Source organism: Podarcis cretensis (assembly GCF_951804945.1).
Source record: "Podarcis cretensis genome assembly, chromosome: 4".
Lineage (NCBI taxonomy): Eukaryota > Metazoa > Chordata > Lepidosauria > Squamata > Lacertidae > Podarcis > Podarcis cretensis.
In genome coordinates this window covers 54,036,665-54,056,031 of record NC_137173.1, presented here as the reverse complement: position 1 = coordinate 54,056,031, position 19,367 = coordinate 54,036,665, and the positions used below count along the sequence as shown (strand labels likewise).

At 40.7% G+C, this 19,367-nt stretch overlaps 2 protein-coding genes across 2 annotated transcripts in view; both read right to left on the bottom strand.

Annotated features, from left to right (window-relative positions):
* Positions 1-18,683, bottom strand: part of MRPS6 (mitochondrial ribosomal protein S6) — a 28,648-nt gene extending 9,965 nt beyond the window's left edge. Inside the window, exon 1 of the mRNA XM_079974989.1 lies at positions 18,550-18,683. Coding sequence (XP_079831115.1) covers positions 18,550-18,594 — 45 coding nt within the window. The 5' untranslated portion in view covers positions 18,595-18,683. The remainder of the gene's footprint in view (positions 1-18,549) is intronic.
* Positions 1,568-18,686, bottom strand: SLC5A3 (solute carrier family 5 member 3). Its single transcript, XM_079974898.1, has 2 exons — positions 18,550-18,686; positions 1,568-11,119 (listed from the first exon to the last, which is right to left on the bottom strand). Exon 2 carries the CDS (start codon positions 10,822-10,824, stop codon positions 8,680-8,682), a length of 2,145 nt encoding a protein of 714 aa, XP_079831024.1. The 5' UTR covers positions 10,825-11,119; positions 18,550-18,686; the 3' UTR covers positions 1,568-8,679.
* Between the last annotated feature and the right edge of the window lie 681 nt (positions 18,687-19,367).

The window sequence follows — 19,367 nt, the reverse complement described above, 5'->3', positions numbered from 1 at the left end:
ATTTAAAAGGATATAATGTTTTAGACTGATCTGCAGTGAAAGCGAGCACTCAGAGAAGTGCATTCCATATCTGTGAAGTGTGTCCCCCCCCAACACACATTCTAGTCTCCCTCCAGTGAATTTCCTTGTTGTGAACAAGTAATCTGAAATAATGTGAAGGCAGGAGCTGCGGGGTTCTCAAGGAGAACATACCCATCTCCTGCAACTAAAGGACCATTCTCAATATTTGATTTTGTCCTGCTTGCATTTCATACTTTTGTTATGTATGAATTTGACGTGCATGTGTGTAATATTTTTCTTCCTCGGCAACTAGATTTCCAGAATACAACATAGTCTGAAGATTCTCATCTCCAAGGGACCCTGAATGTGCAAGTATATGCAGTGTGGGTGTACAGTGGTACCTTGGGTTACAGACGCTTCAGGTTACAGACTCCACTAACCCAGAAATAGTACCTCAGGTTAAGAACTTTCCTTCAGGATAAGAACAGAAATCGCGCGGCGGTGGCGTGGCGGTAGTGGGAGGCCCCATTAGCTAAAGTGGTACCTCAGGTTAAGAACAGTTTCAGGTTAAGAACAGACCTACAGAACGAATTAAGTTCTTAACCTGAGGTACCACTGTATGTGTGTTGGGACATGCATTTGTGTTGATCTGTTCACTAGTTTTTCCTTGGTGTCTCCAGCCACAAAGGAGGATGGCTTTGGAGAAAAAGAACATAACCAGTTGGAAAGAAATTTTCACATGCAACCAAAGTCTTTGCAAGTATGAAATAAGTATCTGTTCAACAATAGAAACATTGTTTTAGGTATGCAAGTTACTTCATGTTCCACTGGGGAAACAGGATCACAAAATCTGAAGGGGAGGTTTCATAATAAGTTGTGCAGCCTGTAGTTAAAGGCCTTTTTTTAATTAATGTTGGCTGAAGAAGACCCTATGCAGCTCTGGAACACGTATCTCTTACATCTTCAGGGTCAAAAAGCAAACAAAAAAACCCACCCCAAAACCACAATAGCACTGAAGCACATTTTAAGTGCTAAGGTTATACTGAGTATGTTCAGCAGATGGGACAAAACAGAAATATAGCCAATGTTCTAAGTTTACAACCACAATCCTTGCTTGCTTTTGATGGATTATTGCAAGCAACTTAAATAGATCCCAAGGTCTGCCACTGCAAAGAGGTTTGGGAGGGGATAGCAAAAAGGAAGAAAAACTGTAGAAGCTGCTAGTGAGTGAGAGGTGGGCAGTGGATCCTGCCTTGCAAGGAAGGTGAAGCAAGGCCAGTGGATAAGAATGTTTAACACTCGCAAGGTGTGCCTGCATAGCATATTTGCCACTAGGTGAACAGTGCTCACTCTCTTCATCTGGAGATCAGAAATAAGTCATGCACATTTGTTGCCTCACAAAAACCGTCCCTCAAAACAAAACTGATCTTAAATGAGTGTTTATAAACCACTGAAGATTCAATTAGGAATCCTTCACAATGAAAGGTGCAAAACAAGTGGTTGGGACTTAAAAATATTAGTGGAACGTTAATACATTGTCTACCAAGTTCCAAAACAGTTTGAAAAATACTTGTGAGTTTGTTTCTTTATTTTGTACTTTTATTTAACCTTTGTACATTTCCATATAATAACTCTGAGAGGACAAAAATTCCACATTCAAAAGGAATGTAAACTGCAAGAAATACAGTTTTAATTATACAAATACTCTAATAAGAGTTTATTTTGAAGACTAATGCAGAAGGCAAAATAAGTACACAATATACAACAAACAAACACAGAGCTAGCAATAAGAACTGAATTTTTCATCAGAATTTACTTACTGTCATATTAGCAATGTTCTATACACTGGATCAAACCAATTTTTTATGACAAACTTGTAATTGTGGGTGGTAGCAATGGACAATTACAAAATCTCTGTTTTCTTAACACTTCTAGATAGTCTTATTCAAAATTTCATTCTTTCCAGATCATACGTATGTTTTTTAATCTTAAAAAGTGGCCAAAGAGCTCTGAAATCAAGTAGATTTATTACATTTATATGCCCATTTGGGTAATTCCTGCCCCCCTCCCAAAGTTTGGGTGGCGTTCAAGATTTGACATGCTGCACAACATTTGTTTTTGGTCTGCAAAATCTTTTAATGTTTCTTTTTAAAAAACCAAAGCAACTGTAATTTATTTAAATGCTACAGAAAGTACAACAGCAATAAAAACACTTCACGTCTCTTTAAAAAAATGTAATAGTTATATTAAAAAGATACACGATATAAGTAGCATTACACTGACAGTTCTTAAAACCAAGAATGAACAAAAAGGATTTACCTAGCATTATTAGAAAAGAATTTGCTTTCTTCTTGAAGAAGACTACTAACTTTTTTGCACAGCAACTATTTTTATATCCACCTCATTTAAAAGCATGTATTCTTAGACACTTAGTATTCTTGTATGTCATTTCCATCATTGTTCAGTGTCTGGCTTTGCCCAGTGAAGCTGATAAATGCTATGGAAAAGTAGTGTCACCAAATGCCACTACATAACATTTTATATTAGATACAATCAGAACAAAAATAAAGCCTTTTGTTTTAAACCAGCACCCTCCATACCCCAGACTGTTTTGTACGAAAGAAAAGCTTTTTGCCAACAAGAATTTACAGACCTCACAGTGAAATTAAACATCTGAATTATATATACTTTCATTCTAGAACTATGACCCTACAGCTAATTAAAACAGATTTAAAACCACTGAGTTATACACAATTTCTATCAAAAGAACCCTTAAACATCGGACACATCTTTGATTTGAAACATTACATGTAGAATGTTAGTTTTATTTCAAAACATATACTTTTAAAGGCACAAACAGACAGCATACCAAACGAACAGTGGCTATCTACGTTTAAATACGTCACACAATTTAATCTTTTCCTTAAAAGACTAGATTTGTGAATTCAATATATATACTATATAGGAGTGGGTGAGACTGAAGCAAACCCAATACACTGCAATTTGCCTTATGACAATGATTTAAAAATAAAGCTGTAAAATTAATCTAAGCACATTTTTCTGTCTACATTTCATAAGTAATTGTTAGCCTATAATCCAACCCGTTCCTTTCCCAGGAAGATATTGTACTTTTCAGATGACTGATGGAAAGGAGAGAGGAAGGGGGAATGGATAGCACACAATCAATAGTCTTTTGTCACTTCTAGATGGTGACAAAAGGAAATTAAGAACACTTGCCTAAACAGAAGCTACGCTTTTCCTGAAAACAATGCAAAAATAAGGCCCACGTACAGTTTTCTGACCGATGCTTCTGTTGGCTTAAATAAGCAAATGAACGTTTAAAAACCATCATTTAAAATTCAGGAAAATATGTGGGTATCTAAAGTAGGGCTTGGTTAAGTGTCATGTTCACACATAAAGCAATAAATTGCCAGACACCCGGAATGATGTTCACACAAACAACTAGGCCCACCACTGGAATGCTTGCCTAGTTCCAGAATGCAGGGCTATAGCCACTGATAGTGGTAAAAGATTTAGGTCCTATGGAAGTAGTATTGATCAATGGGAAGAAAACACACACCCAACTGTATAATACAACAAATAAAGTTCCCCTCTGTCTACACCACAAACCTCCAGACTGATAAAAGGCATATTCAACATAGAATGAAACAAACAAAATCCACTGGAGTTCAGAGGATCAAAGCTAGAATTCTGCTAAATAGACAGGATTTATTAGAAAGAGCAGGCGATATTACAGCAGTTTAAGAATGCTCATTGTGTTAAAATCAAATGCTATTAAAACAGATTCCCACTTAGCGCAATTTGTTTTCTCCTGCTCTGGAGGGAAGGACTCAAACCAATGGCTTTTAAGTTACAAGAAAACATATTCTGACTACTTTCTGACGGCAAAAGCTGTTCAACAGTGGAATGGACTCCCTTGGAAGATGGTGGACCCTCCTTCATTGGAGGTTTTTAAGCAACGGCTGGATGTGCATCAGTCATGGGTGCTTTAGCTGAGATTCCTGCATTGCAGGGGGTTGAATTAGATGACCCTTGGAGTCCCTTCCAACTCTATGATTCTATGAACTGCTAAAAGGCTCTGCCTACGAGCTACTTTACGCAGGCTCTAAAGACATTGTGATGAGACTAATTTCTCTTGTATACATTGCTAAATACAGTTAAGCATCAGAGGGCTATATAACATGCAGAAATCCAGAGATAAATAGCAAACGTTTTTATTCTTTAGAGATTACTTGTTCTACATACTGGGTGTTCTTTTTAAAGCAGCAAGGGGGAAGCTGTGGCCATCCAATGCAACTCCCATCCTCCCTGATCAATGGCCACTAGTATCTAGCGGGTCACAGGTTCCCCATACGTTTTAAAGCAAAACAGATCATTACACAGAACAGCCATTAATGAGTAATTTAGGCTATGACCTGCTGTTAAAATAAATTTCTAGTCATGACTAGAAAGACACATAAGAGAAAGATTTAGAAAAATATAATGTTCCCTAATGGCATTGGTAGAAATGTGAAGAATCAGCAAGGTATAAGTATTTTCATCACAGATGAGATGCACTAACCTAACAAGGTTATATTCTGCTACCAAAAGGCACTATTACACATTTACTTTCTCAGTTTAAAAGGAAACCATAGATACAAAATATTCTAAATCGAATGTTAGGTAGGAAAAGGAATATGGGAAACTCAGTTCATGGTTCTTACAACAAAGGAGGACTCAATTAGGAAGTCACATAAGGTAATCTAAGTTACACTTAGGATATAGTCTGCTAGGAGACAAACAGCATGAAATGGGGTTGCCAGGTTCTAGTCTGAGAGCATGCCCATCAATGAATAGCTGGATTCAAACAATCTAGCTATAGTTCAACCCTCCTCAACCTGGTGCCCTCCAGTTGATGACTACAACTTCAAAAGGCCCAAGGCAGCATGGCTAATGCTTAGGGACTATGTAAACTGTAAACCCCAACATCTGGAAGGTACCAGGTTGGGTAAAACACGTTAACTTAACAGCAGCCATGCTGCATCAGATCAAAAGTCCATTTAGTCCTGCATCCTGTTCTAACAGTGGCCAACCAGTTGTCTCTGGGGAACTTGCAAGCACGACCTGAGTGCTCCATCTCTCCCCTATTTGTTCTTTCCAGCAATTGGTAAGCAGAGGCCAAACACAGCTTTATTCTACATGCATTTGTCTAATCTTCTTTTAAAGTCATCCAAGCTGGTGTCCATCAATGTATCTTGTGGAAGCAAATACCAGTTTAACTATGCACTGTGTGGCAAACTATTTTCTTTTGTTTATCCTTAGTCTTCCAACATTCAGCTTTACTGGATAGTCCCAGGTTCTACTAGTATAAGGGAGGAAGAGGAAGAGGAAGAGGAAGAGGAGGATGAGGATGAGCAAGCCACAGCAAGTGAAAGACTTGCATGCTCCCATTTTCCTCTGCTCCACACACAAATAAACAAGAATTCCGTATTGGGTATGAACTTGGAACTATAGTTAGTTCTAACCCGTTAGTTAACAAATCAAGCTATCCATGGCTTGATGTACTTGTTTGTTTTAGCTTGGTTTGGAGCCAGTCTTAAGAGTCTAGAATACAGCAAGGCGGCAAACCCCTAGGCTGTTGTGGCAAGCTGGGTACTGGGATAGATGGACCCTTGGTTTGATCCAGCACAGTTCTCTTAAAACATGTTTCATCCTAAGACTGTTCCCAACCACTGTGGTTAACCAGCAGGACTTATCTCACACAACTTAAACTGATAGTCTCTGTTTTAGAACAACACAATCCCAGGAGAGCCCAGAAGTAAAGAGAGGTAAGTATGCTGAAAAAAACATTAGAAGTTACCATACAGCTGTCTAAATGAAGACATAATATTGCAAGCTATTTATCTGCACAAACCATGCATCATTGGTAAGGAAAGAGAAAAGAAGGCCCAAATGGATAACTGGCAGGTAAATTTGTTCTGTGGACTTTGGCAAACCTTCCTAACTATTGTTAAAACTGTGAAATGATTCAATATTTAGGTGTTTAAGTGCTGCATTGTCACTTGGAATATGGCTGTATTGCATTAAGAGTCCATTTAAAATAGATCCACAAACTCTGCCATTTACATTCATAATACTGCAAACGTATTAAAAGACTTGGGATTGGGACCGAGGAAGTATTAGACATTGCTATTTTAAAGTGGCTGTAAGGCCCGGAAAATGGCTTAGTTTACACAAGGCATCTTAGGGAAGAAAAGTGGGAGCCAAATTAATTCCTGAGTTAGTCCACCTGCAACATGACAACTGGCAATGCAGTCAACACAACCATCTCTACAAGTGCCAGCAATAGCAACTCTCCTCTAGCACTTAGCAATGATGGTACTTACCCATCTCAAAGCTTGTATCACCCCCTTCCTTTGACCCTGGAAGGCCACTGGTTTAAATAAAAACTTGGCCCAGTACACAAGCAAGGTCTCAATTCATAATCATCAACAGAGGCCGTTCAAGCCAAAGTCTCTGTAGTGCATTTAAACAGCATGGTTCTTTAAAAACTATATCAGTTATACAAGCTTAAAATCAATAGTTCAGAATATATGCATTAGTTCTATACATAGTCTACAACCATTTAGTAAAAATTGTCACCTTAGTAAGCCAATTGTTCCACTGATAGGTAGTATGGAAGAAACGGAAAAGAACTGAAAATGATACCAAATTGATTTTGTTATTAAATACAGGGTTTCCCAAATTTGGGTCTCCAGCTGATTACAACTCCCATCACCCCTAGCTAACAGGACCAGTGATCAGAGATGATAGGAACTGTACTTCCCCAAACAGCTGGATATTCAAGTTTGGGAAACCCTGAATAAAGTATTGTTTTCAGCTATTTCAGGACACCTTGCATTTGCAAGGCAGAAGCACAAAGTTTGTATATATAAAAAATATTTATTCGGCATGGGATCTCAGCTCTCAGTGTTACACTCCATGACTATTACCGGAATGCTCTTTTTATTAAACTGGAGCTTTGAACCCTAGGACACACTGGGCCCTTTTTGAATCGGGGCTAGGAAGAAAATTGACTTTGGGAAAGAGTTCTCAGCAAGAGTTCCAAATTTGCTCTTAATTGCTGGTTCCCACCTCTATGGGCCCACAACCTTGTGGCTGCAATGCTGCAGAAGGGATGCTGCCCTATCCTTCTCCACACTGCTATGGAAGCACTCAAGGCACCAGGATTTGGAGGGGGGGCAGCCCTTCTTGCTACAGCAGCAGCCAGCAAACTGGGAGTTCTTCTCTAGCATTATACTCTAAGCTTGGGGGGGGGGTAGAGGGAGGACAAGGAACAGTTCATATGCTTGCCTGCGTAATGAAGTAAAAATATTACTGTTGCTGAGTATCCATGGATGTGCTGGAATAACCCCATTTAAATCAGTTCTGCTTTCATTACCAGAGCCTTACTTACTGTACTACACTTCTCAAAGTATCTGTAGGAGACATGTAGTCTCAACATGCAGCCTACACATATATTGGAACCAGTAGGTGGAGATGTTTCTTTTTTTAAAGGGGAAAAGCGAAGCAGTTTAATTCTCCCTCTCTGTTCCTACTCAGCCTAACAAAAATAAAACCACATACAGTTTTAAAAAGAAGTTTGGAATATTATTTTGCCTAATTTTGTACAGACTCATTGTCCTCATCGAAGGCTTGTGCTATTTGTTGCTTCCATATCCAATTGTGAACTGTTTCAGACAGATCATTATACAACAAATAAAGAAGCTGGCTTTGTGAAGCGGCGCTAGGATACTTCCTTTTGCAATTGTAATTCTTTTATTCTTAGCGTGCAAAATTCAAGCACAAGAAAATTCAGAAATACACTGAGTATTTGGTTTTGTGAAGAGAATATGCAAGTCAGACTCCCTTGTCCATCATCTGAAACATTCTTTCTGCACAACTTTGAAGGCTAATAGGCAATATTCAACTTTTTTAAAAGTCAATTGATTTCAATGGGTCTACTCTGAGTAGAATTTAGTTGTCTCTTCTGTTTTTATTTGTATATTCAGGTTTCTAACAGCTAGCAAGACTGAAGTGTTTTAAAATATGTGGTTTTATCTAGAAAGGAAAAAAGGGAATTATAGATTCAGCAATGCAAAATTTCAGTGATCACATAACATTTAATTAGAATACTGGTGTTTTTTTCTTTTTGTTGTTGTTAGGAAGATCTGATGTTTTAAGAATATAGGGAGAAATCACAGAAAGTTACTTGATTACGATTCCTAAAAGATATCATCTTCTGACACTCAAAAATACTCTGGAATGCTCTTCATAATGTACAGTTTTGCCCCTTTTAACTATAACACTATTTTCACTTTTGCTGGACCTCTGAGAGTGCTTTAATATTTTACCTCTCAACACACATTTATCTCTTACTTTGGTATACAAAAACCCAACATTTAGTACTGCACTTAATCCCACAAACATTTTGCATTAAAACAGAAATGCTAACATATAAAACATCTAATGATTTTCAAAAAGGTTGAAAAATAATTTGGCTGACGATAAAAGCGTAAAGGAATCCTGAGAAATAAGACTAAGACACACACACACACACACACACAGATATATAAATATTTCTCCAAGGACCTCTATCTCTACTTCTGTATATCTGACCAAATAAAATTCATCATTTGTTCACACGGAGAAATAAACAAACATGAATATTCCAACTGAACACACACAAAATAGTCCACTGTTTAGTATTAATTTAGCTTTTGGAGTCTCTTCCAGCATTTGTAGACACATAGTCTCTTCTTCCCCCTTATCTCTGACTGGACTGTTCATGTTTTTGCTTGTAAAGCCACAGAACCAATCTATGAATTTCCAGTGTCTGTCACTACTTTCAGTCTCTTCACCAGTCTTCTCTTTACCCATAAGAGCTGCCTGTCCATTAGAGTAACTATCAACTGGAGTCTCAACTTCAGAGTTGCTTAAAGATATCACTGGATTGCTCTCATCTCTGCAAGTAATTAAGAGATTGACATTTTCAGGCTGATCATTTTTAATATTTTCTTCAGATTTCCCATTTGAAGTGATATGATTTGAAGTGTCGCTGTATTTTAAGACCGTCTTCCCTTGTGCTTTGAACGAACTGCCTGCTGAAGCGCTTTCCTTTACGGTCCTGATTCTCATAGACCAAAACGTTGTCGTCCGAATTTGTTCTTTTGAGGGTGGTGGTGTAAGCAAGCTTATTACTATAGCAGTAATTCCAGTGATCCAAAACAGTGCGGTAGCAACATACATGTAATGGATACTTTTGATAAAGTATGGTCTTGTGTCTGGCTGGTCACACTCAGGAACACGATAGATAAATGCCAGTATAAGTCGTACAGCTCCCAATGCAAATCCAACCATTCCACCAAAGAAGGCCCCATGCTCATTGCAACGCTTCCAAAATACACCCAAGAGAAAAATAGCAGCCACTGGTGGAGTCAGATAGTCTGCTACCTCTTGTATATAGAGATACATCTGACCTCCTTGCATTTCCACTATAATTGGGACCCAGGCAATGCTTATTGCCACCATGAAAGCAACAAAAACTCTTCCAACAATCATCAGTTCTCTAGACGATGCATTCTTCCGTATGAGGAGCTTGTAGATATCCAGTGTGAATATGGTACTGGCACTATTAAAGATAGAATCCAAATCACTCATCAGTGCAGCAATCATTACAGCCATCATGAGGCCTCGCAGGCCAACAGGGACAAGTTTCATTACCAAACGTGGATAGGCAATGTTAGAACATCCAGCTCTGCTTCCACAAACCTGCATACAATGTTCTGGATTGATACATGCAATATCATCTGCAAACAGTATTCGTGAAATCATACCTGGAATAACTATAAGGAACATAGGCAGAAGCTTTAAGAAACCTGCCATTAGGGTGGATCCTTTGGCATGAGCAATGTTTTTTGCTGCTAAAACCCTCTGAACGATGACTTGGTCGGCACACCAGTACCAAACTGAAGCTGGTGTCTGTCCAAAAAGGAAACCAGGCCACGGAACATCTTCATCTGTTGGTTCACGTAACATTCTCAGCGAATCAGGCTTTGGATCAACATGACAGGAATTTGTATTGGAAAGGTTGTAAGTCAACAAGATCGATGTAACATTTGGTTTTGCCAACATGTACTTTCTTTTCATCTCTTCAAATCCACCAACTTCTACCATACTTATAATCATAAGGGTGAGGGCACCAATAATCATAAGCAAAGCTTGAATAGTGTCTGTGTAGATAACTGCCACAAGACCCCCCGTCACAGTCAGCAGTGCAGTCATTCCAATCAGCAGTATTACCGACAAATAAATATTCCAGCCTAGTGATTCTTGAATAAACAATGCACCTGAATACAAATCCACTGAAAGTTTGGTGAAGATATACAGAATTAGAGACAACATGGCAAAGTATACTTGAATTCTATGCCCTCCAAAACGTTTGGATAAGTATCCAGGCATGGTGTATATTCCAGAATGTATGTAAACCGGAACAAAGATCCATCCTAAGAGTTGCAAAAGCATTAAGGCATTGAGTTCCCATGCTCCCACGGCAAATCCGCTTGCTGCTCCAGATCCTGCAAGCCCAATGAAGTGTTCACTCCCAATGTTGCTCACAAACAAGGAAGCACCAATTGCCATCCATGTCATAGATCGCCCTGCCAGGAAGTACCCACTTATAGTGCTCCGATTGTATTTCCACATGGCAAAAAAGCCTATGCACAGCACAAGCACAAAATACAGTGCCACAATGGCAATGTCTGCTGGTTCCAAAGCCGCCCTCATTTCTGTAAACAAAGGAGCTTCCGAAAGCTGATGTCCAGGTCACAGACCTCAAGCCTTAGTAAAACAAATCTTTAGTTTTACAAATACTGTGGATCAAATTCTTTGTCCATTGGTTTGCTATCTTGATGGTAGTGGTTGTGGTACAACTTTGAGAAGAAAAAATTGTTTTCTGCGCTTCTGAAATATTTAGCACGCACTTTTATTCACCAATCCACAAGAGCATCACCATTAACTTGGTTGATGTAGGAGAAATTCTTAGTTGCAGCTAAGTCTAGTGAGGCCTACAGTACCAACCCTGCAAGGTAGCAAAGACAAAAGACAGAGATTGAATTAGAAAAGGCTTTTACCAAGTATCAGGAAAAAAATTGAATTTTGTCATAACAAGTAGTTGAATAGAGCTTTTCTTCCCTTGTAAATGTTATGAAGAATTCTGCATCTCAGGCATGAAATTTCTTTCATAGACTGTAAACAGAGTTCACTAATAAACTAACAGAATGTGTATTGTTTTCTTGGAACAAGATGGCAGATTTGCAGCAGTATAAAGATATGTATCTTTCTGGCCAGAGAAATTTTTATATTCAAAATTATACATCAACACCACACAAACACTATCAGACTTTATTCAGGATATACATGATCACATCACATTTACAATTCATCTAAATTTATCATTGATTTTCAAACTGATTCTGTGTACAGCCAATGTCCCTGTATAGTGCTGTAGCAGTAGGTTACATATATAATACACCACTGTCACAATTGCAACAAAAATTTAACTGAGTGGCACACTGCACACTATGTTCCTTCACCGTACATTTCCCTCTCCAATTGCCAAGTCCACTGCACTTCCCCAGATCAGAGAAATGTAGTGTTAGGGCACCTACATGCACATACTATCTCTCTGAATGGAGTATTATTACAGACTTAAAGTCTAGAATGAAAAACCATGTATCCTCTCACACACATCATATAGCACTGTGCTACACTTTCCCAACCATAATGATGACAGCAGTTGGGAATGTACAATAGGAAGTAGGTAACAACCTAGAAAATGTTGAGGAGGAGATAGGACGGGGGAGCCTAGACAATCCAGCATGTAAATGTCCATGGATGAATATCTATGGCACAGGCAGTAGGGGTTTATAGTGCAACTGGAGCAGTGTTCAAAATTAGCCAGGCACCAGGCGCATTTTGCACCTGGCTATTGGCCACTTGCGACCAAGTGAAGATGGCCTGACATCTTCACATTCTGGAGATGCATGCCTGGGGATCCTTGGATCTGGACTGTTTTTACACACTAATGCCCCACCCTGCAGAATTACATCAGTTATATTTTATCTGTACAACAGGAATGAATTTCTGGAATCAAAATGCTTTTTCTTTGCAACCTGAGCAGGAGCAGCGAACATTATAGCTAATTGTTGTTGGTTGTCTTCACTTACCCCACTGCCCTGCTCACAGTTGTGAAGAATATTCTTACATTATGAATAGTCCGTGCCACCATTAAGAAAGAGAGGTTGGAATGGACCAATATATATGTGGACTGTCCCTGGATCAAGGAACTTTCTTCTTTGAGTTCTACAAAGCTCTTAACCTAGCTCAAGGTTGTCATCAGAACTAGCCAGATGTTTAACTGAGAATCAATCACAGTCAGTCCATCATTTGAAAAGTTCAAAAAGACTGTAAAGTAATGGGGCAGGGGAAGGCAAGAACAGGGAAGGCCTGACAAAAGTTAGTTTCAGCATGGAAACCTAAGCTGGACTAGATCATGTTTTGTGCCACTGCAGTTCCACTGTCTGTGGTTTAATTACTTTCTACAGAACTCAGCACAATATACTTGCCCTTCTTCTGTCTTTGTAAGTGTGTCTATCTAACTCTGTTCCATAAGTTATCTCTGTACATTTGCAGAAAGTGTTGTTGGGGGTTTTTTTTTGGGGGGGGGGTCTTGTGCATCAATCTATAAAATCAATAGAGCTTTGATCTTTGTTTCCTTTTTATAAGCCCCATTTTGTTTCCTTAAAAGCTGAAAAGGCCTCCCATTTTTGTAGCAACAGGAAACTGTAGGGAAAAGGAAAATATTCATAAACAAGGTAAGTCATTAACAAGTTCCAAGAGCATAGGGGAATGAGGAAATCAAAGGCGGGGGAGTGGGTGTAAGTAAACACACAGGAAAGAAGCAAGAATAGGATACAAGCAGATGTGAACTCAAACGTACAAAACTAAAATGCTCCATGTTAGATGACTGGTGTGCATGGTTCACATAACCATACATTGAAACAGATTGCCAATATAAACCTATAAACTTAAGTTTACCAAAATTCAATACATGTCAGCGTAAGCCTTGCTACTTGGCTTAGAGCAGGCATAGGCAAACTCCAGCCCTCCAGATGTTTTGGAACTACAATTCCCATCATCGCTAGCTAACAGGACCAGTGGTCAGGAATGGTGGGAATTGTAGTCTCAAAACATCTGGAGGGCTGGAGTTTGCCTATGCCAGGCTTGGAGATTTGCAAAACCAATATAATAAAGCTGTTTACAATAGGAAAGTAAAATATTAAGGGACATTGAAGAATATTAATATTCTGATCCAATGGTGCCCATAAGGAGCAACTAGACCCCATTCTGAACAGCCAACTATCAACAATTTAGCATTTTTTTGTTTTTGTTTTGTTTTAGAGAGGTCTCTGCAGATGAAGCCGCAGTTGGGCACAGCAGAGATCCTCAGAGATCCCTTTCAAACCCTTTCCAATCAGCCAAACTAAAATCTTCTAGCACACAAAAAATAAACTCTACTCAAAAGTGCTGTTTAACACTGCTAAATAAAAATGTCATTCCTTCATTAGCCTTGGATAAAATATAGTGGCAAAGTTTTGTGTTACAAATAGTTTATTGTACATGTTGTACACTATACTATAATCAGTTTATCTGTTAACTGGGTTCTTAACAATGCAAATTGACTGCTAGCTCTGCATTTAAAATGGTGCATTTTGTTCTTCTTTCCTGTAACCCTTTCATTTGTTTGTTGTCAGATGTTCAGCCTTTACACGAGCCCTGAAATCAACTTTCTCCAATCTAGTACTCTCTAGATGTTGTTGGACCATTTGCTACAACTCCCTACAAATACTTGACCATTTGTCATGCTGGCTGGGGCTGATGAAAGCTTAAGCCCATCAAAACCTGGGCAGCACCAACCTGGACAGCACCAAGTTCCAATTAGAGTAAGTTTCAGACTTAGATCTGCATTCTTCACAAGAGTCCCAGCAACCAACAGACACTAGATCATCTACACAGAAACTGGTCAGTGATCCACTATGATCTACTTTCTGCCACTCTTGCCTTACTATACATATGACTAATTTTCTCGTATGATCACATCCTTCTACTCAAAATAAGAGGTGGTCCACATGACAGAAGTTACTTTAAATAAATATTTACCTGTACTAAGAAATTGTTTATACAGCCCTAATGGCATCAAGTGAATTGTTGTTATCAAATGTTCAACAGTAACAGGAACTATAATTATTCAATATTAGTGCCAGTACTAAATGAGAACATTTTTCATTGCTATTATTACAGAACTAACTACAATGAAATGCAAGCACCCAACAGTAACGGATCAGCAATATCAGATCCTTTAGGACACCTTTCTATTCATCCTTTTATGCCCAATATTTCTAGCTCACCTTTCTGCAAAATGAGAAAGGCAGGTTACAAGTAACTCATTATAAACATTTAAATACTGTAAGAACAAAGTAATGCAAAAATTAGAACTAAGAACAAAGAATAAAAGCAACAGCATCCTTAGATTGTTTTAACAAGTTTTCAGAACAAGTTAATATAATTCAGGCACAATACAGACCCCTAGCAAACAGGATGGCAGAAGGTCCATGTCTTTAAAGGTGTATATGTAGAGCAGAAAATTTTTTTGAAACTGCCAAACAAATGTGTGGGTGGGAATTGCTGAAATCTACCCTTGCACATCCTGCCCTACTTGTAGTCCTCATCTCAAGCACTACACAAGTGAAACAGACTCAAATTTAAAGGCACAGGTCTGCTGCCAATCACATTTGGGCCTCCAAACTCTACAGTCACCACAAATGAACAGATGGGCATTTGAGGCTCTCAGCCTAATTTCATGCAGGTGAGGGAGAGAAGGCAGGTAGGGCGGGAAGACACAAGGAAAGCCGAAACAGATGAAGTGACAATAATGTGAGGGAATGGGATCCTGCTACAACCTATCAATTCACACCTCTGGAGTCTGACCTTCCCAACAGAGCTGACAGTGCAGAAAGAAAAGGAGAGAATGAGGTATCCCTACTCACTGCTGAGTACTCACCACCCCTGCCTTAAAGGGTTACTACTACATGGCTAGGTGGAATGTAGTTGGACATTCATCTGCTCATCTCGAATCAACCACTAGGTAAGCAAGCATGGCAAATCACATGTCTGACATAGTCCAACTGCAGAGCACCTTTACAGGCAATACAATATTTGTCAATTTTTAAAGCAATCAATTAATGGAAGGACTCAAAGCAACCAATACATAATAGTGGGCACCCCTAAAATACAAAGAGGTCTATACTAGCTTTGCCAAATGCAACTAAGAAAGTACTCCCCCCCCTTTTTTTTAATAAAAAACTATAATTGTGTCTTGGGAAAAACAAACAAGGTGAATAAAGACAAGTCTATTTTCCCAGATTAGTTCACACGGAGACTGAGGAATTACAGCATGTACTCATAATGCTAAGAGGTAAAGCAAAATGTTTTGTGTTCTTCCCCCACTCTTGTTCCTTTCCTTCATGTATTTAATGTATTTTCCTTTCTTCTTTTTTTGTTTCCTTTATTAACTTGCACCTCTGTAACAAAGCCTGCCTAACACACTGTCCACTACACCTCTACATGTGCTCTTCCACTAAAATGAGAAACCAAAATATACTTGAAATTTTTGTAAAAAAGTAGCTGCTATATTGTATTATATTGTACTATATTGTATTACCATATTTTGAAAACTGATAGTGATTAAAAAGGATAATAGTTCAAAAATCCCAAAATAATTTAAGTATATGTTTGCTTAACTGTATTTTGAAAATCAGTTAATTTAACTATAGATATAGAATATTTGCTCATAAAGTTGATGAGTTAACAAGGTGAGCAGAGTGAACCAGATTATTATGAATGTCAAATGAAAAGCCTCCTCTTCTAGGAAGACAGCTTTAGCAATAAGCATATCTTATCACCCTCTCCTGGTGAATGTACAGAGCAGCAATTAAGACACACACCTCAAACCTACTAAACAGAATTTTTATATAGAAGTGACTTCCAATGAAATGGGCACTTACTTCCAACATCAAAATAGGTTCAGAACTGAGAAACTGAGCTTATGATCACAAGGCAGCCTACTCTCTATGTTGCATTTCCATATTCTATGTAGCTAGCAAATACTGTGAACATTTGGGATTTACAACACAGATTTACTGCAAAAAGAGTAGGTTCCATAGCCTTTTAAAGTTCAGGGTACACTGTATACGCAACATGAATCAAAGGGCCACTTAAAATACTTGCTTCTTTTTCATCCTTTCTCTCTTAAGATTGTACCGCTGATTGGAACAGAACCAACTCATTACTACAGGGTAGCCAATGTGGTGCTTCCATCAACCCTGACCATGCACAGAACCCCAAACATGCTATTCTGAAGCTGCTGCCATGTCTCCTTGTACATCTCTAGTTAAGATTATCCTAACACTGATCCAAAGATCCCCATGCACTGTTGGCTCAGAAGGCTGGTTACTGCAGATTGTTTAGACAGTTTCTGTCCTCATGCTCTCTGAAAGGTATTTTAGAAAGTTGCTCTAACACCTGAGAATGAGAAACAAGATTCAGTCTGCAACTGAGCATCTCTCTGTACTTAAGAGGAACATCAGAGGTTCACAAAAGCCACAGTATTCAAGACCGTATCTCAAACTTAGGTGTTTGTCTTTCAATATGCAATCTGTGAAGTTCTATGCTAAAATACTGAGGTCAGACCTAAAACAAATGGAAATAACTGGGCACCCACACTTTCCAGTAAATTCAAAAATTAGGAATGCACACAATTTTTCAAATAACCCATGAGATCCAAATCAAACCTGGCAATTACATTCAAGAAGTGTGTGCACAAAACGCACAGACTTCATCTTCTAATCTGTACAGCTAACTTTTACTAAGTGAAAATCTATGTAAGCAAAGCTACAGGTTGCTGTATTCAGGCTAAAATTCTATACAAACTTATCCAAGAATCTAAATCTCACTGAAATCAGTAGGGCTCACTTCTGAGCATGCATGCATAGGTTTTCACTGGCAGGTAATTGTTAGAACATACTGCACAATAATCCCTGTATTTGTGAAATTGATTAAACTGAGAAAATGGGCAGGAACTTACTTGTCACATATGTACACTAGTCTACATTTTCTTTGCAGAATATTATGTCACACACCTAGAGATAGTTTTCATCTGCCTAGAGATCTGTCTTATACAGAGTCAGACCACTAGTCCAGTCTTCTCTCAGTCCCTGCAGTCTTTCAAACGGGCAATTTTCTCAACTGGAGCTGCTGGGGATTAAACCAGCGTGAAAAGCAGGTGCTCCGAGGCTGTTACAAGCCAGGGGTACCAACTTGAATAAAATATGGGGGGGTAAGCCCTGCCCTACATAACTGATTACATGATGCGGTGCACCGCACAGTGTTTGAACGACAATGTCTATCGACTTGTGGGGGCTGCCTCCTCAAATTATTTTAAGGGGCAAGTGAAGGGACCTCGGCCCCAAGGAGTTGGCTTCTATGTAATGGGCCCTCTGCTGGGGCTATTACAGCCAGCAGCACCGACCAGCAGCTTTTTAGCAGACCACCAATTACACTCGCTTATTTGACAAGAAAGAAAGAAACCCAGCAGGCGGTCTACTCTACTGTACAACGCCGCCAGCATCCCGGAAGCTCAGCGAGCTACGATGGCGGCAAATATTCAAAAGAAGTTCTCCGCTATAGGCAGACCCCGGTACAGATGTACGGAATTAATTCATGCTTCCGTACATACTGAAAATTTAAGAGGGCAAGGGAATCGTAAACGACGCCCGGCAATAATGCACCCAGGTAACCCCTCCTCCAAATGCGCGAAAATGAACCGGGGTGTTTGGGCAGCGACCACAAAACGTTGCCAAGGAACAACCCGAGGCCGCCGCGCCACGTCTGTGTGAAAAAGGAAAACCTCGGATGTGGCTGGCTGGACCCAATGCAGCCCGTGCCTCCTCAACACCCGCCCCCTCGAAGGTTTTGCCTTTTAAAACTAGCGCAACCAATTCTATTGACACTATTTCTCTCCCCTGCCCCCTTTTTTATTTTTTGTTCGCCAGTGGAAGTGCGATGGGGGTCGGGGAGAGCAAAGCGTTGTAGCCTAAGGGGGCAAGCGCCGTCCCCACGTTTCCCTTAAGGGAGCCCTTGTTCCGCCAGCACCACCACAGCCCCCGAGCACGTGTGAAAAGGGAACGGAGTGGAAGAAGCGCGTTCTGTCCGAGCCGAGAGGAAGGGCGGACGCACAGGGTTGGCGGAAGGGGAAGGGGAGGCCCGGCCGGGAAATGGAAGCCGGGCAGGCGCGGGAAGCTCAGAGAGCAGCTGCGACTGAGGGACGCGAGAAGGGCAGCCAGGAAGGGCGAGGGCGCGGGGTCCCTGCTACGGACACACACAGATACTCACCCTCTGCATGGCCTTTAGGATCAAAGCCAGCTCATAGCGAGGCATCTTTCGCAGAAGTGGAGGAGAAGTAGGTGGGGCGGCTGGCGGAAGGGGCAAAGCCGAGCGCCGGCGTGGTGCCGTGCAAGTGCCGCTCAGACACGCCGCTGGTCCCGCGCTGTGCCGACTAGGAGGCGCGAGGCGCGCGAGGCGCTTTTAAAAGGGGCCGGTCTGCGCGCGCTCCCGCGGCGGCACCGCCCCCCTTCGATGGCGTCAGGCGCCCCCTCCCTCGCCGCTCCGGTCTTCCCGGGCTGAATGAATGGGGCTCCTTCGGACACGGAGCGCTCCCAATTGCGCCGGGAAGAAGGCAGGGCGGCGCTTTTATCCTAAGCGAGAGAGTCCTGAAGGTCGAGCTGAATGAAGCGCGCTTGGCGACCTCCAGGCGCCGCCTCCCTCGCCATCCCTGCAGCGCCGCCGGCCCCGCCCTTCCCCCCGTAGCCGCGGCTGCTACTGCAGGGAGTGGAAATTTCCACTCGGTCCCGCCTCCCTTCCTCGTGCGCTCCTCTCCCCCCTTGAGGGGAAGTCAGCGGCAAAGCTCTGGCCCTACACGTGAAAGCCGCCTCTGCGACGTAACACCGTATATCCCACACCCCCCATTGCCGGTTGCTTGCAAGCCGTTCTCGAAACATCCACGAGACGCGGACGTGGGTTGGAGCTGCGCTCCTACACGCCTCGCTGGCGTTCCCGAAGCTTCCAGAAACACCTGTCGCTTACGCAGGTTTTCGGCGTGAAATCCTCGTTAGGAAGGAAAGGGAAATTTCCGCACACGCAAACGGCAAGAG

Bases quoted from the DNA above. Each gene is read 5' to 3' on its own strand.
- SLC5A3 (XM_079974898.1), bottom strand. From the start codon at position 10,824: ATGAGGGCGGCTTTGGAACCAGCAGACATTGCCATTGTGGCACTGTAT.